The sequence below is a fragment of the Odontesthes bonariensis genome, chromosome 10 (assembly GCF_027942865.1).
Source record: "Odontesthes bonariensis isolate fOdoBon6 chromosome 10, fOdoBon6.hap1, whole genome shotgun sequence".
Classification (NCBI taxonomy): Eukaryota; Metazoa; Chordata; class Actinopteri; order Atheriniformes; family Atherinopsidae; genus Odontesthes; species Odontesthes bonariensis.
In genome coordinates this window covers 25506569-25533127 of record NC_134515.1, presented here as the reverse complement: position 1 = coordinate 25533127, position 26559 = coordinate 25506569, and the positions used below count along the sequence as shown (strand labels likewise).

Genomic DNA, 26559 nt, shown 5'->3' with positions numbered 1-26559 from the left:
GCTCTCCCTTTCTAACTGACCAACCATTCTTTCCATGCACTGGGCGATTTAAGGCTTCGCTGATGAGATGATAGGTCTCAAGTGAGTCCAGGTTTTAAGAGCAGATTTAACTTTTCTGCTTCATGGGGTGCTTGTCATCATGCTGACTCATATGCTTCCTTGCACCATCTCCCCTCCCGTGACCCAGAAACCGCTTCCATCCACCATTATTGAGGATACCTCCATGCCCCGTAGCTTTAAAAATGTATAATTCTGTTATATGAGCAAGAAAAACTTTCAGCTTTTCTAATATATTTGTATCTCTACAGTAGCAAAGCCATTTAAAATTCAAAATATTTCAGTGTTGCTCATTTGCTCCTATTAAATAAATACAAGCCACACTTTTCAAGTTAACAACTGCCTATTTGTCACTTCCTCTTTTAACAGCACTCCTAAAGGGTTCGATAGCTGTTCGTACAGAAAACGCTATAATTCTGAAAGTGACATGATTGCCCGTTCTTGTTTGGAATGGCTACTTAACAGTTCAGGGCTTCCTTTGCCATTTAAAATTAATCATTGCATCATTTCTTCATTGGGTGACATTTCTATCTGAAAGCTTATTCACTATGGGGTAAAGATGTTGAAAGATGTGCTTAATGGGGTTTGGCACAGTCTCGCTGAAGAGATCTGTTTAAAACAGTCTGGGTCACACCAAACAATATGTGGCACCGAACTTATATATTATGTAGCGCTAACTTTTGCCCACATAAATGTACAAGTTATCCATGCTTTGTGCACTTATGCATCCATATGCCATCATTGATGCCCTCACTGTATAAATATATATATATATATATATATATATATATATATGTATCATGACAGATGGTCCCTCTCCTGCTCAGTGTGGAGCATGCAGCATACATCATTTTTAATAGAAAATTTTAATTTTGATTAATCAAATCACACAACAGTTTTCTACTGTGTCACAGTTGATCTTGAATGATATCAATCTTCTCTTATATGGTAGTTTTATCTTTCATTTGTAGATACACTGATGAAGTGTATTTACTGACAGTGTTTTTTGGTCCCTGAGCTCATGCAGTAATTTCCACTGCCTAATTGTGTAACTTTTTGAGTTTTTTTTTTTTATTTCTTATTTTTTGTATTTTGTGATGCCTGCACACTTTTTTTTTTTTTTTAAACGTTGAAAAATACCATAGAACTCAGGCAAGGCAAGGCAAGGCAAGGCAATTTTATTTGTAGAGCACAATTCATAATTTGTAATTCAAAGTAATTTACAGCTACATAAAATCACAAGAAGGCAATACAATCATTCCAAAAAAACCCATAAAAAATAATCATTTATTAATTAATTTAAAAGTGAAGAGTGCAAATAAACTCTTTCAACTTAGTCTGAATATGTCTCTTTTTTTATAGCAGAATGAACAACATTAATAAATAACAAGGACTGATGAACATAAAACCAATAGAAGAAATTAAGATTAAAGATATTTACAGCTGACCATAACATATATTATGTTTAAATTCCAAGAGATAGAATCAGTGCATCCTAAAGCCAGCTTAATGCTTGATGCACCTGGCCATTGTGTACGAATGATGACGTCATAAAGTACCACAACATACTGATGCTTCAGGCAACTTCAACCCAATGTAGTCATTGGTTTGCTGAGTTGAGAACAGTGTCTTTGAGCGAAGCACAAAAAAAGTGAAAAGGACATTTAAAATCAGGCATTTAAAAAGAAATGAAAAATTATATATTTTTCACTAAGATTTCTTATAACAATTTGAACATGAATTTTCCTTAATGTAAGCCTTTTAGGCCATTTTCAAGAGTAATTTATCTGTTCTTTTTGCTTCGTGCCCCAGTTGATACTTATTACCTTTGCTTTTGCCCTTTAGATTATTTTTTTCCAAGCTGGAACACCAATTTAGTTTTTAGTTGCTTTTGTTTTTTAGATTTAGTTTTGTTTTTCCTTTGTGAATGCCTTTATGTTTTTCTCCCTGATACTCCACCTTTTTTGCAGAGAGGAACTGTTTTGTTTGCGGATGCATTTTCTTTGACTATGAAAAATCTCATTGGTCTATAGGTGTTTTATTTATTTATTTATTTTTTTACTGGCTCCTTTCTATTGATACTTTTGCTGTCTTTGTCTTCTGTTTTTTACTTTATGCCAATTCATTTCAGAACCTGAAATATATTGCCGTCATCAAATGTAAAATGAGTTTAGACTGAGAAAACAATGTAAATCACATGCATAGCGTTTATCATATAGCTTCAGGGAAGCTGTGGCTCAGGATGTGGAGTCGTCATTTTTCTGTCTTAGGGTTGCTGATTTATGTCCCAGCTTGCTCTTTTTCAACCATTTCAAAGTATGCTTTGGTTAGATACTGAATCCCACATGGTCCCCGATGTGTTTCTCACTTGTAAATCGTTTTGGATTAGAAAATAAAGAACATAATCCAATATTAACATTCTCGTCTCAAACTCATTGGGTATAGTTTTATGCATCCGTCGGGTGCTGCAGTGATCAAATCACCACGATCAAATTAATTTTATACCCTTACTTGCAAAGGAATCCCACAAGCCACTACGGCAGAACCAATGAAATACCTTCACAGAGAAGACTTGAATCAGAATAATAGGATAGGATATTTGGCAGCATGAGGGGTGCTGAAGTGTTCCTTCAGCTGCCTTACCGAGCTTCAGGAACTGCCCTTGGTCCTGTAATACTGCAGGTAGCAGCTTGTGGAGCTCTTTTGTTGGCACTGAAACATTGTTTGTTTGGTTTTGCTCCTCAGCGTTCACTTCTGCACCAGATTGTACAAGTGTCTTTGTGGGCTTTATGCTGACACCAGTAATTTAATCATCCGATATCATTTTCAACTTGAAGGAAGCATACCTAAACACTTCATAGTCCCTGTCAATACTCTTATTTAATCAGTGTGGAATAGTTATGAAAAAATCTAGTTCTCCAGGGCTGATTAGAAGTATCCTGGATCTGGCTTGTGACATCCCTGTTAAGTGGCCATGGTAATCTAGAAAGTGAAAGAGGTCGCTCCTATTAATGTTTAAAAAAAAGAAAAACTAGCTTGCACACCTGCTCCACATGGAAATTTCCGCTTCAGTTTTCTGTTTGAGAACCACTCCAGACACCAACAGCTAAAGTCACATATTCATTATGCTAAGTCCTCTATTTGCAAAAGTCTGCTGTGGATCAGATCCCTGGATACCCAAATGTAACTCCAAGGGGCTTCTGACCAAGCTGCATCCTGTGACGAGGACTGGAGATGTTTTAACTTGTCTTCCCATTTATTCCCTCCATGTATAAAACACTTGGAGAGGATACGTGGAGGAGTAAGGAGTGAAAGATTATACGTTCAACAGGAATATCATAAAAAGTCACATGCACTTTAGGCTACATCTTACTATGAAATTCTGCGCTGATTGTAAAACAAGGGCCAGTATTTCAGCTTCTATGAAGCCCAGTTTTAAAAGAAAATCTGCTGCAAAACATCTGCTATTAAGTAAAACCCAAACATTTTCCCGTTTTCTGAAAACTGAGAAAGGAATGAGGGTTTAGACTAAATTGTGTGAAATGAGCACTTTTGAATGTGTTTTTTGAATACTGTAATCAAAGCCAAAGTGTCTAACTGTTCATTATAACTGTCAGTGATGAAAGCATATTGTTTCTAGTGGCAAAAATCATGCTAAACAATAGGTACGAAATAGGTTTAGTAGACTTGACAAAATGAGTGAGCAAGCACCACAGTGACAATGCAAATGATGTGCTTCCTTTCAGCGTCGTAATTATGTGCCTCCCGCTCTGTGTGTCTCCTGTCTTGTTTTCTCACTACAAGATACATTGTTTGTATCAAAGTGTTTTGTATTCAGAACATGAATCTATTTATAGCCTACATTATTGCTGCCTATGCCAAATCTTGTACCTGCCAAGTATGGATGCAAAGAGGGAGAACAATGAGAAGAGAACCATCAAAACAACATGCTCCAAACAAAGGTAGGCCAAGGACAGGATAACTTGGGGGAAGGAAATAAAACTGGCCGACAGGAAAGTAAAACGAGAGAAATCTCCTGTGGGTCGCTGTGGAGGAGGTTAAAAAGGGAGAGCACATGAGGAGGACTAAAGGTGCCACTACTCTCAGGCACTGTCTGATCTGGGGGGTGGCAGCAATGACTGATGGAGAACCACTCCAAGTGAAGGTCATATCCGAAGCTCTGCCGTTTCAGACTGCTACTGTCACAGAGGAAGGGATAAATAAAGCTCAGATTGTCATGTTTATTCACCCTCTTTCTTTGTGGCTTTGTGGTTGAAGGTAGGGAGAGAGACAGATGAGGCAAGATGAAGAAAACGGAAGGTATGAATGTCAGTTGTCTCAGTAGGATTTATCTTATCCTATCTATTTTACAAAAGCCATTTAAGCACTGGCACTCGCAGATTAATGTTTGATTTTAATAACAAAGACTTGATCCTCTTGCTTTCATGTGTCCCATCTTTTCATAAACAGCAACTGATGTTTCAGATTGGATTCCTGTTATTTATTGTTATGTATTATATATGAAGTCTTAAGTATAGGTCTCTCCACTCACCATTGCCACAATAGGAAAAGTCAGTGTTGAAAAGAGAGGCTAGTTGCAGCTAAGTAGGATTTTTGTTATCAACGTGATTATTTTTACGAGATAGATCGTACAGTGGTAACAATCCCATAAGTGTTTGTCATCAAATCAGAGCCCAAATGTGCGAGACAAATTCCTCCATCAGCAAAATATAATATAATATACTGCAAGAGAGAGCGTGTTTGCTTTTCCCAGATTGGCCTAAGTTTTAAGAAGCAGTCTGTCACTGTACCAGTGTCCCCACAGTCTGGTCAGAACACAGAGCAATTCGCTTGGTGCTGGAACCATAGCTGGAGCTGGAAGTTCAGATGTCCCCCAGGCACGGCAGAATGCTGATGGCCAGACGACCTCACTGCCCAGCCTCTAATATCTGATCAAGAACCATCTGCTGCGGCTGCCAGAGCCCACATGCTCCCCATACTCCTGACCTCTCCAAGGAGAGCCCAATGGGAAATCAAGCTATTAGTGGGCTATTAGAATGACTCTGATCACCGTTTGAAAGGAAATGCAGCACAACAAAATGATATTATCAAAGGCAGGATTTAACTTCTGTAATAATTTGGAAAGAGACCTGATTCTGTTCAGCTGCTCCCTGTGGTTCTGTATCAGGCTTCTTTTGCTTGCCTGGTGTGCACATAATCTAATACTTTCATGGTTCTTTATCCAATATTCTTCCAAAAAAAAAAAGCAGTTTGGGCTGAAAGTATTGAACAGTTTTTTTTCAAAACCACATTGCTAGATTTTTCTTTTCAATCATTTTTCTTTTTATCTCTACCGATTACTCCTGTTGACAGATGCCAATGCGTAGATGCACAGTGATGCAAAACCTTGGGATACATTTCAATATGTGCAGGGAACGTCTGAGACTCATTGGTAAATGACTGTGTTACCCTGACGAGCTGTTTTACGTGCCGAAAATATAACATGGGCTTGTAGGAGCGAAGCCTTGCAAGCATCAGAGAAAGTATATAGAATGTGTCAAAAGTGGAGTTCACACAAAGTTTTAATGGCCTTTGCGAACAGTTTCTGCTGCTATTGTGTTTCATGCAGCAACATTCACCAGGCCTTGATAACAGTTGGTTAATGGGTAATGTGCCACACAAGAGTGATGCTGCACTTTCTGTTTTCATTTTGTTGCTGTAGTGCAGTAATTAATCCAGCTGAACCCTTTGTGCTCACAAAATAAATGCTTTCCATTTTCATTAATAGACAACTCATTAGCGCATAATGAGCAAGACGGCAGCACTCCCTGCTCTCCCCATGCAGTATGCAGCAGATGAGCATGCACCACACTCGGCTAATTAAAACCTAGGATTGTGTTCTGTGTCCTTGTGTTCCTCCCTGGAAGATGCACAGGCACGTGCTTGCAGAAGATGAGGTAAATGAGTCATAGTATGTAAATGTTTTCCCACCAGAGAAACATAACAAATACTCAGTCACGCACTTTATATCTATGTATCTGAGCTGCTGGTAATGTATTGGAGTGCTATCACAAATAGCCAATCGGATCTGTAAAGATTAATGTGTTCGATTCAAAGCTGAAGCCATTTTTTCCATCAGTGGTTAATGGGTGTGACATGCTGCATCCATTTGTCTGGATGATGGTCTTCGGATGCTTGCGACTTCTCATCTTGACTGTAATTTCGAGCCTCTGGCTAAATGGCATCTTTTCCTTTTCCTCCCATCTACCTATTGTCACCGGTAGAATAAGTGTGGTGTTGACCTTCTATTTTCTCTGGGGATGTGGATCAAAATCATTCAATATGTGCATTCTGCAGATAATTTCCTCAGGACCGGAAACTGACAACAGGTTTCTTTTATGTTCTGCTCTGTTAACATTTAATTTCAAGGATTTATTTAGCTCAACTCACGTGAGCTTTATAATCACTTAGTCTCCCAAGAGTTGTCAACTTCCAGGTCAGTAGTCACAAATGAGTCATGTCTCTGAACATCTGTCACTGGCGGCTTCTTTGCTTGTTAACTTTAAGAGATGGATTCTCACGATCAGCTTGTGGGCTGGATATAGAGATGAACAGCTACTGCGTTGAAAATGTATCCTAATTACATTAGGGTGAAGACATATCAATAGTGGTAAATCATCTGATGAGCTGCTCATTTGTTTCCACGATATTTTTTGCACATGACTGCACACTAACTGTACATATGTGTAGCAATATAACAATATAACCATACACGCACACTGGTGGCATCTTTGGGTGATTGTGTTTCTTTCATTTGTTTTGATGAAGTGATGATTCAATATATGGATCCCTCCTTTCAAGATGGGGATAAAATCAATGCTATTATCTGGTTTAATTAAAGTCATTCCCCCAGTGGTCTGCTGGGAGGCCACAACTTTAAGAGCTCAGTAGAGGACAGTTTTCCACTCGCAGTCTAATTCCGTCATGAGATGTATATCGTATGTGTAGGATTGGGGAACTATTCTTTGATATTACAATCACTAACCTTGTGCTGTGGGCTGATTTCCTGGCTGAAATTATGGATTTGGTGTGATTTTAATGATATTTAGTTTCGTCCAGCATTCATATTGACTTTTTTTTGTCTGCAAGGTTTACCAAAAGAACCTTGGAATTCAAAATTGTAAGATTTTAAGGCCCAGATTTACTAAATTGGGGAAATTAACATGTAGATACAGATCATAAACAGCGCTGCTGGGACTGTTCTGTTCTGTGAATGATGTTCTAAAAACACACAAATCTACAGATGCTTGCACAACCAGCTTATTTCAATAATGAAAAACATAAATCAGTCTATCAGAAGCAAATAAGCATAGAGTCCCCAACAAGCAGACAATCTGATAATCAGGAGCATAACATGTTGTTACATCACAGGAACTGTTGACATGTTTAAGATGCACTCTTTGACTCAAATTGAACGAGGCTGTTTATTTGGACTAAATAAATAGATCAACTTGTTTTTACTCTCTCAGACTTCATTCTTCATTTTGACTTGATTCAAATGAGTTGTTTTTGTATAGTTCAGAACTGGTCTGCACACAAATGTAAGGGGGACTCCTAAAAACCAACAGTTTACCCAATAACAGTGATAAGGAAAAGCTTTTGGAGTTTCCAACAGCCAGCTCTCACCACAGCCTACTGTTCTCTCCTGATAAGTCAAGAAACGGAGAATATCCAGGAAATGACATGACTTCTTATACAATAAACATAAACCTACTATGTGTCACTGCATCCTTGCCATTTGTTCCATTACGTTTTCCAGTTGCACAAATGATGGTGTTTCTGTCAAAGCAAGACAAACAATCACAAATCAAATCAAATTAAGAACAAAATATAAAGAGCGTCTAAGTGTTTTTTTTTGTAAATGACTCCTCCTAGTTGGAGATTCCAGGCTGTCATAGATTTCCTCCAGTCATTTACGAATAAAGCGGCTTGGCAGTCATTATCTTTTGCTAATGTCTTTTTGCATTCCATGTAAATGAACATGACTAGGGAATCTTTATTTGCACACTCTCTCCTTCCACCAGTGCTGCACAACCCCTGGCGCAGCAGTTTATAGCCATGTCAAGTGCAAATTTTTTTTATTGATCAATAAATAATGGATCAATATGTTTCTGTATAATTCATTTGAATATTCCTCTCATCAAAATGTTTGTGCTTTTAAATGAAGACAAACTAAATATACATGTATATCCAACTTGGCCAAGCACAAAGATCACTGTTTCCATGCCTACCATTTGCGTCATTAGGACATATTGATAGTAATTCTTTTCAACAGAATTGGAGCCTGCTGCAAAGTAATAATAAATCAACCCTTAAATCATCCCGAGCAGCAGTTAGAAGGTAGACGTTTCCTCTTATCTCTGAAACAAGCAAAAAAGAGAGTATTTTGAAAGATTACCCCTTAGGAAGAGGTCCTCTACAACATATGCGTGTTAGAGTTATCCAGCTGTGTTATTGACAGTTAGCAAGTTTGAAAATGTGGAATTGTTAAAGCTATAATGTGTAATATTTCACGGACAATGAATGTCTCCATGTCGCTCCGCCATTTTAAAACTACGGGATTTCCAATGTGGAAACGGAAAATGCGAAGCTGATGACATGTCCTTCTACAAATCCCGTAGTTTTAAAATGGCGGAGCAACATGGAGACATTCATTGGAGTGTAACACTCTTATGTACATTCGTATGCTGAATATAAAGAATATAAGAACACTGCACTTTTGTGATGGAGGTAATTAATAACGATTGAGGTAATACTTGTGAATGATAAGACTCAAATTTGTTAATAGACAACGTGAAATATTACACATTATGGCTTTAAGACACGAGGAAGATTAAAGACAAACGATAAAAGCTGAGGTGGAAAGCGCTGCTCTCTTTACTAGTGATGGAAAAATCTCACTGTTAGAACTGACTTTAGTCAAATTCATCACACGATGTTCATGACTTCAGTCTAGTCTTGTGCAGGTCTGAGTAAATGGTTACTTAGACATGCAAGGAGGATAAACAGAATAAGCTCGATGGTCATAAAGAAAAAAGGCATTCTCAGTCAGATTGAGGCTTACCTTGAATGTCATGTTTGTTTTGATGCTCACGTGAGAGCTGGTACAAAATGGTTCACTCTATGCAAAAAGTAGCTGACAGAAGGCAGATGCTGGATATGGTGCAAAGAGTTTGATTGTTTCAACTTTCACCTCCAACTTTTTTTGCACGGCTTGGGAACTTTTGTGTTATTTGTTTTGCGAGTGCATGAGAGCATAAAAACGCCGATTCAACCAGACAGATACAGAAGAGCAAGTGGATCTGTTAAAAAATACTGTGCACTGACATGAGGTAGTGATGTGGCAGCTGTAGTTGTTGCTTTATGCCCATTGCTTCTTTTGTGCATCAAGTGTTTCAAAATGAAGCTTTCTCTTGTTGAGGCTGGACGAAGTGTTTGACAAAAAGAGGATAGTTGGTGGAATAATAGTTATTCAGATTGTCAAATTTTCTATATCACCACCAAGCGTGTCCATAACCACCACATAAAACACTTTTGGGATGAGAATACAATTTTAATTTAAGAGTACTTTTCAGAATAACATGGCACACCTTGATGCCTAAGCACAAACTAAAAAAAGCTGATTTTAGGTTAGTGAAGCTTGGCTCTTTGATAGGGTTTTGCTGTATGAGTTACCTTGTGAAGTAGTTATCTGCTAGATAACATTGTAAATGTCCAAACACGAATCCTCTTCGTGGTGCTGGTTTCCAGTTGATATGCTCGGGATCTCTATCATCTCACAGTCCAAAAGTGGCAACATCCACCCCACCTGCTGTGTGAGGGCAACGGTGTGATTGTTCTGCATTTGCGTTTGTGTGTATTTACTCGTGAGTGCCACTGTAGGCTTACTTTACTTGGAGCATTCACTAATACAAGCAGTCATACTTCCTTCTCTGCTACTTAAAATAGATAAATACAGAGTAAATGTGGTCTTTCATTTCGGGATATTTCAAGTTGATAGTTTTATCATTTTGCGATAATTAACTTTTTCCTCTGTTAACTGTCATTCTTTGTATCGTATCATAAAGCAATCTCTGGGCAAATAGATTTTTTTTTTATCAGAAATTAATCTTCATTAACACATATTCTTTAACATTTGCTGTTTAGCTGCAGTAGTTCTATACAATCTTTTTCAGTCTTTGCTTCTTGACTTGTTCTCCTAGATATTATCGTACATTACAGTTGAATTGTAAAGAGGCACATATTTACCTTCATGAATGATAAATCACATCAGTGCCAGTCTGCCGTTCCATCTCTTTCATCTACATCTTACTTTCAACCTCTCTGACAATGAAAGGCCAACTTTCTATGGGCAAAACAGCTGGGAGATATTTATTTCCTTATTTTGTCATTAATTTAAAAAAAAAAACCTAGCTTTTAGTGTCCTCAGGCGTGCTTTGGGCCAGTCTTAACTTTACTGGGCTTAAATAGATACAGGTGGGAAACCTGTCTTGACATGTGCCCTATTTTACATAATAGTCAAACCCATAGGAGTATTGCTGTGAGTGCACGGGCCCATAAAAGGCTACTCACATATTCAGAGCAAATTAGTGTCCAAATCCATGTAAGCTACTGAAAGCTCAGAAGAAATGCAATAATCAATGACAGAGGTTTTCTTTGCCTCTCTTAACAGCAGAATTATTTATGTGTGCTGACACTAATCAGCGTGGTGTCTCAGCTCCGACCCAACAAGTTCCAGACAGGAAGGAAAGGGCTCGTGTTCATTATTTATGATAACCCAAATCATCTTAAGAAAACGTGTTACCATTTTTTTTAGATTTCTGTTAACTATATTGACTCAGTATACTGAGAGCAAGTGGCACACGGTGTAGCTCCCTGCTGTTTACTGAAGGTAACTGTGTGTAGGAGCAATTAATTAAAGCGTCATTTAAATTATGGCTTGTCGTTCAAATTAAATCTGTTAAGTTGCTTTGTCTCCAGTTTTCACACCCATAGGAAGCTGAGGCTGGAAGCATTCTGTTTTCTGACTGCTCCATTCTTATGAACATTGAATTGCTTGAGGGAATTAAATCAAATTCAGCTCAAACTTCCCTTCATCTGTAAGTTTTGATGATCAAACGTCAATGTGAGAGAGATTGGGACCATGTTTCACATTTGGTCAGATGCTGCATTGTGACACAAATATTTGATCATTTCTGTTCATGAGAGTTGAAGATGTATGTGGAAAGTCTGTAGTTTAGATAATACAGCTTCTGTAATGTACCATCTGTTCAACAAGTATCTAACAAAAATCCCCAAAGCCTTCATTATACATATTTTATAAGTCTGGATGAACATGGATGTGCGATGCAACTTGATTGTTTGGCAAAGGCACCCAGCCAGGAAACAATAACTCTTCTTCTGTCAGACGTGGACTCTTTTCCATAAGGCTTTATCTTCTCATGATAATGAATTGTGTATCGACTGATCTGTTCATTAAAGTGAGCCAAACTGATCCTGTAGAGTTCATTCCTCTGAAATGCCTCAAAAAAAAAATTTTTTCTACAGCAACAGTCAAATTTTCACTCTTTTAGAAAATGCAAAATCTGAGAATTTCACGAATAAGTGGAATGTCTGTCTAATATCCACCAGTTGCCAAGGTGCAAGGTCTTGAAAGATTTGTGGTTCTGGCTTTCATTTTGATTCCTCTAAGCTCTTCAGGCAGCAACGATAGATCCAGTGGGTTTTGCTGTGGCTCGACATAACTTTTGATTTTATTTTTTTATTTTTATTCATGAACATTGAATATTCTGTAAAAACTCGGATTCTGGCGTGTTTAAACCTTTTTTCTTTAGTTGGGCTGTCAACTGGTCAGCTGAAATGGACTTCCTCCAGTTCTAAGGTTTTATACATCAGAACATAATGAAGGATGATATCCCTCTTACAATGCTTTAAAATGTGTTGAAAGCAGACTCAGGTGAACAACAACACATGGTGTATTACACAGTGTCACCATTTATTTAAATCTTATCTGTTTTTAAATCTTATTTTATGTGATGGAGCGACACAAAAATAGTCTAAGTTGGTGAAATGAAATGAGAAAAATATAAATATCAAAAAAGAATAAAAAAAAACTGAAAATTGGCATGTGCATATGTATCCACCCCCTTTGCTATGAAGCCCCTTAAAAGTTCTGGTGCTGGGGCGGTCGGTGGCGTAGTGGGTTAAGTAGCCGCCCCATGTACAAACGCTAGAGTCCTCGCTGCAGCTGGCCCCGGTTTGAGTCCCGCACCGGACGGCCCTTTGCTGCATGTCTTCCCCCTCTCTCTGTCCCCTGCTTCCTGTCTCTCTCAAACTGTTCTATCATTAAAAGGCATAAAAAAGCCCCAAAAAATATTTTTAAAAAAAGTTCTGGTGCAACCGATTACCTTCAAAAGTCACATAATGAAGTGAAATGGAGTCCACCTGTGTGCAATATAGATGTCACGTGATCTGTCAGTATAAACACACCTTTTCTGATAGGCCCCAGAGGCTGCAACACCACAAAGCAAGAGGCATCACACCATGAAGTCCAAACAAGTCAGGAACAAAGATGTTGAGAAGCACAAGTAAGGGTTGGGTTATAAAAAAATATCCAAATCTTTAATGATCCCCGGAGCACCATCAATTCCATCATCCTCAAATGGAAAGAACATGGTATAGTGACAAAGCTGCCAAGAGAGGACCGCCCACCAAAACTCAGGCATTAATCAGAGAGGCAGCACAGAGACCAAAGGAAACCCTGAAGGAGTTGCAGAGCTCCACAGCAGAGACTGGAGTATCGGCCCACAGGACCATAATAAGCATGCACTCCATGGCCAAAAAAAGCCATTACTTAAGCTGGGCATACACTGTGCGATTTCTGGCCCGATTTCGACAAGATTTTCACTCGTGCGACTATTTTGGAGATCGGGCCGAGTTTTGGCTCAATCGTGCGTCTCGCATCGTGTAGTATACATGGGGTAACGACAAACGATTAAGCCCTCCCGACCACCTCCCGATCGATCGGATGAAAATCAAACTTGTTTGAAATCCTGGTTGCTCCTCGTGAGGCTCTCGCACAGTTGAAGCAGCTGGACGAGCCGATTGACCTCATCCTGTCACACTACGCATGCGCAAACATAGGCACGGAAGAGAAAATTGTCAACAGAAGAAGAAAAAGACAACAGAACAGCATGGCAGCGACCGGCGACCGAGTCCGACGTGTCGTGCAGTGTGAGCAGCCAGATCGTATCAGACCATCGGGTCGTACAGTGTGAGAACAGGAATCGTGAGCTGTGACGTTTTAACCCTTGCGATTCACTCGTACAGTATGAGCAGCAGCTGAATCACGCGATTGAAAAAATCGCACAGTGTATGCCCAGCTTTAGCGTTGTGGGCGACTCCCCAGATGTATGGAGGAAGGTGCTCCACCAAGGAAAACGCTATGTCTGACGCAAACCCAACACATTCCATCACCCCAAGAACACCATCCCCACAGTGAAACATGGTGGTGGCAGCATCATGCTGTGGGGATGTTTTTCAGCAGCAGGGACTGGGAAACTGGTCCAAGTCGAGGGAAAGATGGATGGTGCTAACTACAGGGATATTCTTGAGCAAAACCTGCGTCAGTCTGCCTGTGATTGGAGACTGGGACGGAGGCTCACCTTTCAGCAGGACAATGACCCGAAGCATACTGCTAAAGCAACACTCAAGGGGTGGTTCAAGGGGAAACATTTCGATGTGTTGGAATGGCCTAGTCAAAATAAACGACTCAGGGTGTATTTGGGGTTTTCATTGTCTAGAATTCTGGAGGATTAAAAGACATAAAATTGGGTTAATCACTACAGACAAAAGAAGCAATCAACATCTCTCTCCACGGCATTAATAGTTTTTTCTTCAAGGATGTACAAAAAATCTTCATGATTGGGAAATCCACTTTGTGAGGATGGTCCACCAATACCTTAAATATAAGACTTGATTTAAAATTTTGTTTGACATACTGTAGTACCCCTACCACCCAAAAAGAAAATTACAAAAAATAGGATAGGGGCCAGTGGTTGTGACATGTAATATTTTATCAGCTATTCAGCTACTCTGAGGGTTTTAATAGTGGTGAGATTTTGTAAGCCTCTGGGCTGAAGAGGAAATTGACCAAGGATTTTTCTTTTAGTGATAAGGTTGACTACACTGGGCTGTGAGTGCTCCAGTAACTAATTATTTGAAGCCTCTTCTCAGATTAGGCTTGACGTGCACGGCTTATGGACAGCTGTATAGCAGACAGTCAGACCATGTAATAACCAAAGTGCCAATATTTGCTCAAATCCATTGTAACACCCCCCAAAACAAATGTGTGGAAAGCTCTAATGCTCAGTCCACACTGCCTTGATAAACACTGACGCCACCTCCACAATGGCCGGCATCTTTACTCTGACAATTAGGCAGAGCTTTGGATTATCACTTCCTCAGTACAGCACATCACAATTCCACCCGGATTCAATTATTCCCATCCCATGTCGGTGGACATTTGGGTCATTTTGGTACATGGCCAGAAGAGAAATGTTCAAAGGATTTGAACAACTCAAAGGAAAAAGTTATTAAGAAAAAAAAGTATTTTTGTCTTTTTTTTTTACTTGATCTGGAACCCCTGCAAGTCTTTTAGACTTAGATGGAAGCTTGCCAACACTGTCCTTTCTTTTTTTTTTTTTAAGAGTTGTGCTCTATTGAAAACAAGCTGCAGAACCTCTTCAGTAAAACCAACAATATGATTCTCCCCTTTTTGGTAAAAAAAGTATTTGATTTTGTCCGTCTTACAGTACCTCTGTACCTTTTTTATTTAATTCTTTCTTTTTTATTTTGTTGACCAATTAGAAATGGTGTGAAAGATCAAAGGTATCAGAGGTCAAGAAAATTGCATCTCTCTACTCATGGTCTCTCTTTAATGTGTTTTGCTCATAAGTTTTTTCTGTTTGTGTTTTTTGTGTTTGTGCTGCTCAGCATACCTCCTGCATGTTATCGCTTTCTTTTGACACTAGCACCACTTATTTCCTTTTATGTGGTACATTTCCTTCCTAGCAAATGAGTAACAGTGATTGTCATTGCCTACATCTTTTTTTGTGGCTGCAGCCTGTCAACTTCTAAAGGCCCACTTATATTTTTCCATTTATGTGTTACTCTCGGCCCCCGTAGATGGTTATTTCTTCAACATACACTTTTGAGATGAGGCCACACTTTGATCAAATGCTGATTAGCTGACTACAAACAATTTCTTAACATGGAAGAAAATGCACCAAAAATGACACATAGCAAAAAGTGCCGCAAATAAGCCCTGCACTTGGCAACATTCATTTTCCACTTAGAGAAAGCCGATCTTTGTCCACTTTGACTCCTGTATTTACCAAAACAGAGCATAGCTAAAGCACCAAAAACTTCCACTAACCCAACAGAGAACAGCCCACAGCTCAAATTATTCCACAAATTTCTAATACTGCCCCCAAAAGGCAGCAAAATGCTATAACATGTAAACGTGTGCTACAAAGCCATAATGCAGAGTCGACCGTATGAAGTATGATAAAGACTTGTCTATTTTCTTTTGTGTGCCCTCTCTTGTTTTCTCTACAGGTACCACAGTATCATCACAAAAAGGTAAGACAGCAGTCAATCCCTCGCCTTGTCAGATGAGCGGTGCGTGTATCTGTCGCTCCGTGTGTTTGTGTGCATTCTCAGTGTCTGCTAATGAGATGAAAAATATTTCACGGATTTGTTGATGTTGATTTGAAATTGTCATTCAGTGTTTTTGTTGCAGAACGAATCATTTGATTACAAGTCAATCACGCACACTCACTGATACTGACTAAATTATCCCTTAAAGATAGACAGCCCACATTCTGTGTTTATGGATTGCCTTTTGTATATCTTATGTTAAGAGTAATCACAGCTCTGTTTAGACTCCTCCACACTTCCATGTGTGTGTTAATGTGTCAAAGTCAAGGGAGGGGACTGTTTTGCATTGTGGATGATCAGGGAGACACAGGAAATGTAGTCGGGGTAGATGTTTGTAGGAATGTACCTGTAGGCTGTTTTGATTTTGTAAGATGATGGGGCCAGACAGTCAAAGAGACTAAACCTCTCTAGGGGTCTCCTTCAGAGAGACAGGTGTATGCATCAGGCAGTCTCAGCCCTGTTCACTTCCCACAGAAGATGCAGTGATATCAGGGGGTGTGTCATGCTCTGTGATTGCAAAAACAGCAGACAATCAGACGAGAGAACTCCCCGCTGATTTTGTTGAAACTTTCTCTTACCCCCTGCAGTGCTTGTAAAAACGTAGGTGCTGTTTTGTATGAGCTTTTAGCAGAGCAGAGCAGAACGCAAGTGAAAATATTTTCATTGTCATCTCAATGTGATGTAATGGGCATGTATATGTTGGGAAAACAGCGGGAGGATATCTTCAGTGACTTTTTCACCTTCCAAAGCTTCAGATCTGTTGAAGCTGCTCATATGTTTTGCAAATGGCATTGATACAATGCAGCTGTGTGACAGGTTACACTTATTATGCTCGCACACATGCACATGACTGTGAACCTCTGTACGTAATGGCCATGGGTTGTACAGTGCTGTCAAATTGCCCTATAAAAGTAAGTGATGCGGTTTGCCTGAGCCTCCCTTTCTGATGAATGTTGAGAAGGAGCCGAGGCTGGCAAGGTGTACATCATGCCTCCACAGCTGCACTCGCACACATTTCTCAATGAGAGGCAGATAAGTAAGGCAGCATAACCCTGACGGTGAATAAATGCTCCCTTTTGGTTGCCTGCGTGTGTTCGCGTGCGCATCTGGCTTTTTGTGTGTCGGTATGTCTCTCTTGTCCACCCTGATTGTCCAGTTCGAATCTGTTTAGTCGCAAACATCGAGAGTAACATTCACTGTCTCGCACACATTGAGATGATCACAGAGAAAAATAGCCTCCTGTATTCATTCAGACATTGTGAGTTATAGATGGCTACGTTGCTTTGACAGAGTAATCGGCACTGAAGAGCCATAAAGCCTTGAGGCAAAGATACCATACAAAAAGCACATGTTTGTGCGTGCTCTCTTGTAAGGCTGGCATGTGAGTGTGTGTTTGCATGTTTCTGTGTGTGCCTCAGTATGGAAGTTTAAGAGAGCAGGCCATTTGTGTTCCCATGCAATGTCAACAACCCACAGTTTCAATCTGTTACTATACAACATGAGATGTAAGAGACCCAGTGGCACAGTAAACATTTCTAAATGAAGGGCAGCGCTCAATAGGCTGGTCGGGGTATTTAAGCCTAGTTTGAATAACCTTTGTTGCTGTTCCAATATCATGATTAAAACAGGACCTCATTATAATCTGACCTTATTCTTTAGCTCTCTACTTCTGTGGAACATCCCTGCTATCTGCCCCCCTACCGTGACATCTTTTATCCAACACTTCTCCACCCCCTTCTACTCCTCCTCCCACTCTTCTGCCAAATGAAGTATATTTATGGCACCTGTGCTGGAAAAACAGTCTCCAGGAGACGTCCCTCTAATTTCATTTTCAAAATGCCAGCAATAAATTTATCAAATGGGCTGAATCGAATTGGAGTCACATGCAGTGCCATCCGTCATGGCCTGTCCCTGAGGGGCCTGTGGGCGTATTTAAGCCAGCCAAAAATCTCAGCTGGCAGGAGAAAAAGACTGAGTGTTGGGAGTGGAGGGTGTCCTGCAGGAGAAACCGGATAAATGTTCTGGAGAAAAATGCTGTGAACAAGGACGTGTGTGCATATCTTTATGTGCTTATGTGAATATGAGCAAGCATAAATTAGCTTGTGGATGAGTGGGGATGCATACGTGTGCTCAGAGGTCAGTGCAATTTCTTGAACGCATGAGAAGCCTCGCACTGGAATCTCAGTTTAGCACTTTGGCTGTCAGTGCACAAGAGGAATAATTGATTAATTGCAACACAAGTTAATGGATTGTTTTGCTCATTTTTGCATCATTAAATCAACACTTTGCAGTTCAAACACCACTTTGAGCTCTATCTATTCCCCCTGCTTCTGAAAACTCCAGGTTCACACGCTCTGTGTCTTCACATTCCCGTCCTGTTTGTCTCTACTTCATCTTCTTTGCCTGACTTTAGCGTCTTTCTCTTCCTCTTTTACTGCCTACCTCCCAATTTTCCCTTTGTCTCACCTCTCTTTCTCTTTGCCTATCTTTGTTTCTCCACTCCTATCTGTCACAGTGCCGGTTAAACCAGGCGTGAGCGTGGGTAAAGCAGCTTAGCACTAACAGTTCTAATGAAGTCAGGCCCCGTTTTCCTCTGACGGGGATCAGTGGAGCTACTCTGTGAAGCCTGTCAGCGTTTAATGATTAGATGAAACATTCAGACACCCGCTACGAGAAGACAGGCACACTGATATATGGTAATACCCAGCTGTGGCCTCTCTCACACAGACTCGCAAACATTTATGCATATGCACACTCGCTACTCTGACACATGCACACACACACACTCCCTTTCCTCCCACTTTTCAAAGGTCTTGATTTATGACTTGAACATTGCATCGAAGGTATACACAGCAAAGCGACTGGAAGAAAAACAAATGACAGAAAGATACAGAGAGCAAGCAATCTAACTATTGATTCCAGCTATCTGTGAGAAGGTGGAGAAAAAAGTAAGCTCCATGAGAGAGATTTTACCTTCCCCTTGATGAGCAGATTGTAAACAACCCCACAAAGCCTATTCTGGATGCATGCTGCGATGTGTGCTTTTCACTGCGTCTCACTCACACTTCAAAAACAAATAAACGAAAGAAAGCATGATGGAAGATGAGTCAAAAGGCCAGCATCTCACAATTGTTTTGAACATTTCAAGATTCATCTCCGATTCATTCCAAATCCTGTTAGATTAGATTATCCTCCGTGCCCTCACATCGCAGCTCAGTGTGTGGTTGTCGCAGTGTGTGTTGTTAGTATGTCAGATGTCAGTAAGAGCATCAGTGGCAGGGTGTTTGTTGGTGTGTGTAAATTCTAAAACTGCAAGGAGTGACGGAGGCAGTGGTTGGGTCAACAAGCTGCCTGTTTGCCACAGTGAAGGGGTGCCTTTGAGGGCTTGGCAGCTTTTTGCCCCATTAGCCACAGATGCTAATGCACCTGTCAATTTGCAGCAACGACTACTTTCCTCTCAACTTTCCCTGCATGTCTTTGTCTTTGTCAGGTTCAACCGATCTCTCCCTCATTACATTTTGATCTTCCTTCCACTGCTAAATTGGAAACACTTTCTGTCCTCTCACCAGTAATTTCTCTCCCTCTTGTAACGGTACCTGTTTAGCTCCAGTTGAAGACACTGGGTTTGAGTTGGACGTACATGCATTTATGTCAGTGTGGAGCTGCTGCTCTAAGCCTCTTGGTTTGCGAAGCCTCCTTAAAAGTATTTGAGGAAACCACTTGAAAGCACCGTTTTAAAAGGAAGCTCTTTCATCCCAAGGAGTTCCGTTAGTTTTGCTTTTTCAAACACCCACTGAATTGAAAAACTATTAACTGATAATCATAATGCAGCAACCCTCATATAATCCTCAAATCCATTAATTGTCTGTTTTTTTGGAGCATCAGTTGTGCAGGTCCTCCTTGACGAAATGTATATGCAAGATGCTATATGGACGTAGTGCAAGGGCAAATGTGACTGTAAATCCAACTTACTTCCATTTTTAGTTGCCTCAAAATGCTATCTACAATCTACAATGCCCCAGCTCTTGCTTTCTTTTCTGTCATCTTAAATTAACATTAATTAAATACTTCCTCTTTTTAAGTTCAAAGTTCCTTGTTTATGTCCTGCAGAGTTTTTGCTTGTGTGCCAGTGGAATGCTGGTGTACAAGTGTGTTTCATTGGACATGAGAACAATTAAGCTGAAGCCAGAGGCGGCTGCTTAAGGTTAAAAAGCATCATATTCGAGACATAAAACGTCATTCTGTTTTACCTTATTCTGTCTTGAACACTTTTTATAAAGGATGAAGTCGGTCAATGTGGACATAGATTACCTGCCGTCATCATACACATGAATGCCACCATGTGTGACATACCGTTAAACAGCAGCAGTGACAGTAGAATCGCTGTAGTGATTGAGGCAGAAACGGTTTAGGTATTGACACTCTACATGTGGTGTTTGTAGCTATGGTTTGTATTGCAAGTCATTTAATATTTGATGTATTTGAGCTGTATGACAAATTCAAATACACACAGTTTCAGAGGTCAGTCAGTCAGCTTAATTTGGGAGATTGGCAGATTCAATATCTTATTTCTTCACTGTCAAAGATACATTTCTAAAACAGTATTATTAGGAGAGCACCTCTTTAGTTTGTCAGCACCAATTCATCTCCTCATTTGTTCCAAACAATGGTGTTTATGAACCAGAGGGATTAGTTGTTTTTATTTGACGAAAGATAATTGCATTAACCTCCATGAATGCACCTTATGTTTGGAAAGAATTAGACAAATTTATTTGTTTGACATTTTTTGCTTCTTAAATCGTGTTTTCTTTTTTTTTCAAACATTGTTATTAATTAATTGCATTCCGGTTCAATGACTGTTTTTTTTTTCGTTAATTGGATAATGGAAAGTACGGGGTGACAACTGTTATTAGATCAAGCACTTAATAACACAGTGGGTAATGAGATCAAAATCGACATTGAAATAGAGCTTGCCTGTGTAATTTAAAGATGAATAAGCTGAAGAGGGTCCTCCTGCTTTTAATTTTTTCCAGACATTTGCATTCATAGCTGTGTAAATCTAGGGCTTTGTTCATCACATAGCTATCATATGGTTGTACAGCTGGTGCTTTATTTTACTTTGATTACTAAGTTTCACTACCTCCTGACACTATAATGAAGTTAGAATGTAGCTCGCAGTACCATCTGATATATATATGGGCTACTTTGCCTAAAAGAGCTGGCAGCATCACAGTAGACTCTTGGTCCATCTGCCACCTTTTATTCCAGCAGTCTTTCTCTTATGTCCCTTCAGTATAGTGGTATTTCATTGAACGACACAATCCCTGTGACTATGCGAGGCAGCGCATTCATGTCATTGTATCTTGCAAAAAAGGCTTTTACAGAAATCCAATATCCAACCCAGTTGAAATCCATTTTAAGTTTTTATTCCATCTTGAAACTACATGCAAATCAGATTGATATTGATTCAATGTAAATCAATTGTAATTTAAACGTATGCCTTTGTGTGACATGAAGCTCTGCATGTGTTACAGGAACAGCGGTGGCTTGAAGACTTCCTATGTAGCAGTAATGACTGAATGTGTATGTATGGACATGCCATTCTTTGTTTTCTGCTTTGTCCAGCTCATGCTGGAATGAACCCCTGCAACTAGAACACTGATTAAAGTGATCTTTATTTTCTTTTTTATTAGCATTTTACGCTTAGCTGTGTGGACTCCGAAGGAGAGAAGGGTCATTGTAGACGTGATCTTGCCTATATTGCATCTCTTGGACCTGCTAATAAGGTCCAGCATATATTGATTTTAAATGCCAACAGAGGACACTGCAGGCTCAGGGCAGACGCCCCACATCTCTGTGATTTAATTGGCTGAAAGAAGACATAAGTGGTGAAAAGTGTCATTGGTGCATGAGGCAGAAAGTACCCCTTTTTCCTGAAACAATATGAAAGGCTTTTGGTTGTTATATCACAAAAGGCAGATAATGAGTTTTGTTTGCCAGGCTAAACATCGCAACATTTCCATGCTGAATGTCAGCCAAAGATAAATACAAACCTTACAAACAGAGCCTGAGCGGACCCACTTCTTAGACTTATTAAGTGTAGGCTTTGAAACATTTCTCATGGCAGAGATTAGATAAAAGTAGACACAAGTAGAGCGAGAAAAGAATGGAAACTAAAGTAAATTTATCACCACCCTTTCTTATGGAATCCTGTTCTAAAACTCAGCTGCCAATTAGATAAAGGAACAGCCCATTCCCTTGGTGCATGAACTTAATTTGATATTCTGTGTTCTGCTCAGACGGGTGCGACACTGATTGCACTATTGGATGGAATTTTCTGGCCAATCATACAGACTAAGGCCTTTTTCAGATATGCACCATAGCTCTGGAAGTTTCCAGTTATCACCAGGTGCTGCTGTATGTGAGGACATAAATATCCAAAAACAGCCAGACTGGGCATTAAATTGACTTTACTCCATCACTTCCTTACATTGCAATGTCTTGACTGGGCTCATGTAAGAATGGAGCAGGTCATTTTCAGCAGCGATATAAGGTGGGCTGCCTCATCCATGCTTGAAGCAGACACCACCACTAGCCCAAACTAAAGAGTATTTCCCGCAATGAGAGCGCATCTCATGAAGACAATATCCCGTTGTGTGCTAAAGTGAGGAAGGGCTACCGTGGACAATCCCCTGTCAAGACTCTCCCATTGATGTCTGGAGTTCCTGTTCCTGGAGTTCCTTCAGTGTATTATTTAGTAGGAGATTGATTATATTGTATAACATTTATTTTTCTTTGCTAAATTGGTTTAATATAGAAAGACTGGTCAGGTTTGTAACTTATGATGTGTGGCAGGTATTTGCATGATTGCGCAGTAATGCTTGGCAGTTTGCCAACATTCAACGACATGCTATTGTCACAGAGCCTCCTGTGTGAGTGACTTAGATGATTCATACATCTTTGTCTGTCTACTGACTACACACTGACTAGGGTTTGAAGCCCTATCGGGCTCATATTGCCAGGGAAGCGGGTGGCATATTGCACCCAGCAAGCCAGCTCCTATGTAGGCCTGCGCGGCAGAGGGACTTGGCCAGCTTGGATTAGCTCAGCAGGATAAAACAGACACGGCAGACTGGGAGAGGAAGACAGATCACATCAATCTGTGCTCAGTACATGGACACCTGAGAAACCTGTGAAAGAGCCGCTGAGAGTCATGGTGAGTCTTGTTCACATCAGTGAGCAAGACACATCATTGAAATATGAAGCTTCTAGCTCCATCTCTCTCTCTCTTAACAGAATTAAAGAGCCTCACTGTTCAACAAGAAAGTGTACTTTAGATGTAACTTTTTCTTTCTGTTTGTAGTTTTTGCCCCGTGTCATACTTTTTTTTATTTTTTCCTTCCATATTTAACAGAGCCTATTAATTTCCAAGTGAAGCCATGTGAATTCTCATTCAAATTCTCATAATGAGATAAACACATCTCCGGATTCTGTAGTCGCACTAATTAAGTGGGTTTTTTCCCCTGTACTGTGCTGTGCACTCAAACCTTGTCAACTGCTGAAAGGCATGTCACCACAGTAAAGGCAGATGGGTGTTCTCAAGCCAAAAATAAACAAGAAAGTGGAATTGGTACTAAAATACACACACACACAAGCGGGAAAGAAAGCAGAGCCAGTTCCCTCTGACAGACGGCTGAGGAAACTTGCCTTTATTCTTTTGCTCAGATCATCTCATTCTGTCCAAAGGATGGATCTTATCCAAGAGTTTATTATCAAACTTCAGATGCAAAGCCTATTCATTTTGTGACACCAGAGAGGGCCAAGAAAATAAATCAGGGTCTGGACAAATTGGCATCACTTCCAGTGGGAAGAAATTCTCAAATGTAGAAGTTGTGTCCTTATTCGGCAGTTCCTCAACATCTTTCAGACTTTCTCTGAAAACTATACACATTTTCCATCACGCATTCATGGTGCATACTGTTGAGAATTTACTGTTGAGAAATTTCAGCCACCCCCAAAAAAAACATTAAGTTAGCACTGTCTTTACTTTAAACTCAGGTATTAAGATTTAGGTGTATTAGAGAGGGAGAGAGAGGACAAAAGAGGGCATAATAAAGTGTCACATTTGGGATATGTCTTTGCAGCATCAGATTCAGCATCAGGCCTCACATTCCTTTCTTTCTAATTTCTGTAGAAATAATCCTCCTCGCTGATTTCAGTCAAAGAGAGATAAATCTGGGAGGTTTTGCACCATTGTGAATGTGAATACCACCATAGTAAATAAAGAAGACGTACTCTGAAACGAAAGCACACACTGATATCTTACAGGAAGAGGTTAAAGACTTATGAAGAAGATAAAGGAGAATCGTTTATAAAATCAAATTATAACAAGCTATAAATGAGAAAAGGGTGAGAGGATGATTAGGGAGATCAGCCGGTCACTTTTAGGAGTGCTGATCTCTCCTGATGCCCTGAGTGAGTCAAAGATTATCCTTTGGTTTATTATAAAAAAATATATATATATTTGTGATATAATTAGTCACATGTGTAAGCTCAGATCAAACCAATTTTATGAAAGTTAATTTGTGCTCTTCACAATATGCAAGCATGCCCGAGTCCTGAGGCTCCAGTGAGAGAGCGGTCACTCACCCATTGTGCTTAAAAAGTCTGACACCTTTAGCAAAGCTCTTTGGAGCCACTTTAAGTAATCACTTTACACTCAGCAGAAATCAAGACAACATATTAGAGTGCAAAGCAACATAAGTTTCCAGTCTGCCTGTTTACCCTGGAGAGAGACATTGTACCTAGGAAGTGAGGTGGGCCCAGATAGGCTAATTCCAAGCACAAATTAGCTCGTACTAATTAATAATTCATGTGAAATAATTCTTTGAGAAGAAAACACTGCTTAGCCCTCTAAAAATCCAGATTGTCCCAATACTGCAAAAGCAGAAATATTGTACACAACCTAACACCAGCATACAGAGGGTCTGTGGCTTGTGTTCTTTATGGAAATCCAATGCCCATTATAGCAGGTAGAATCTTTTACAGACTAAACATCGTTACTCGGTGCAACATGGCCACAGAATTGATGCTGAAGACAGTAGAGGGAGGCAATTAGAGTGACAGCTGGTGCTGGGATGCTTTGAGTTTTGTCGATTGATCTTCTCTGTCAGTTTTGTTTCTGTGCACTTGCGCTCTCATTCGGTCAATAAATGCACAGAGCTAAAATGCTAAAGAGGATCACGCTTTCATGGCGTAGATCATTTTGCTCCTATCTACCCTGTATAATTTGCACATTGACTTTCCCTTGAATTTACTCCCAGATAGTTTTTCCCTACTTGTCCTCCATGTAGCTTTTCAAGATCTGTTCATGGTTCTGGAGTAACTGGGAGTTGATGGGTGTGTGGTGTGTTTACATATCATTTTTCTTATTCCCTGTACTTGGCACTCAAATCCCACCAGTGCAATACAAGATAGAAACTAGTCTTTGTTTCTCTTTGTCCACGATAAGTTAGATAAACGTTTGTGTGATTTATGTCCACTGTTGGTTTTATAGTCTGTTCTCCTGTTTGTGTGTGTCTCTTTTCTGTGCTCTGTCTCTCATCGGGCAATCCTCTGGAGATGGTCTTCTAAGTACAAACAGCATCTGTCTGGCAAAGTGATAACATTCATAATCATCCTCCAGAGATATGCATTTCTTCTTTTTCTAACTTCAAAGTCTAAAGTTTTAGATATGTGATTTACAGATGTTTACAATACGTTTCAAATTATCAGTGATGGCAAGAATTTCTCATTAGCCCTGGTATGATACACTGTTTTGACACAATTTATTGTCTCCTACCCACTTCTTGTGAAGAATCAGTCTCTCAGATGGGATTTCATCTGGAGACTGACCTGAGAATGGCCATATTTGAAAACAAAACAGGAAAAGGTCTGTTGGGTTTCTTTTGTGTGCACATTTTCCTAATTTTGTTATAGATTTGTGGAACTGATTCTATTTCTGTAAAGCCTGCTGGGATCTGACAAAGAGCTCATGAACACTACTCTTTATGAATGGTAGAAACCAAACAAAGGTATTTTCACATGCAGATATCAGGTACATAGTTTTGTATCTTAATCCAGAGTAGCAGAGTAATGCCTTCTATGTATTATCCTGCAGTTCACATCCTTGTTTGTGTCTGTTTGACTTTAAGTTTCCCTCTGCTAAGTTTTTCATTTTCTAAAATGTCGATATGTTCTGTTCTGTGTTAAAAGCAGAAGCAGTCAACACCGCTAAGGCTGGGTGTTGCTGCTTTAGATATGCAGATCACCACCAACAGGCTCTGAAAAGTGAGGTCGGACAGCCCATTTGTTCCTTGTTGGAGATAGGAGGAACAAAGTCTACAAATGACTCTGTACAGTTATCTCACATGTGCTGTAAGGAACCAAGGAAATGAGAAGCTAGGTAAGGCAACGAGGAGAAGTTAGTTATGGGCTAGTGGAGCCAGCCACTGATCTGTCTGACTGAGCCAACTGGCTGTTGCTGTCAAGAAAAGATAGGAGTGAAGCTGGATTAAGCATACACATAGATGCCAATTCACTGTATGAAGAAAATTTACACTCACATTGTTTTATGTCCACGATTTTCATTATTTTTTTTGACAACTTTTGAATGTGCAAATGTGTTTTTTTGAGGACTGAAATAGAGCTCTATGCTGGACCTTTTAGCATTAGTTGGTATGC

At 39.8% G+C, this 26559-nt stretch overlaps 1 protein-coding gene across 1 annotated transcript in view; it reads left to right on the top strand.

The window, feature by feature from the left end:
- Positions 1-26559, top strand: part of LOC142389794 (cadherin-4-like) — a 277273-nt gene that overhangs the window by 107913 nt on the left and 142801 nt on the right. The window contains exon 3 of the mRNA XM_075474898.1: positions 15736-15759. Coding sequence (XP_075331013.1) covers positions 15736-15759 — 24 coding nt within the window. The remainder of the gene's footprint in view (positions 1-15735; positions 15760-26559) is intronic.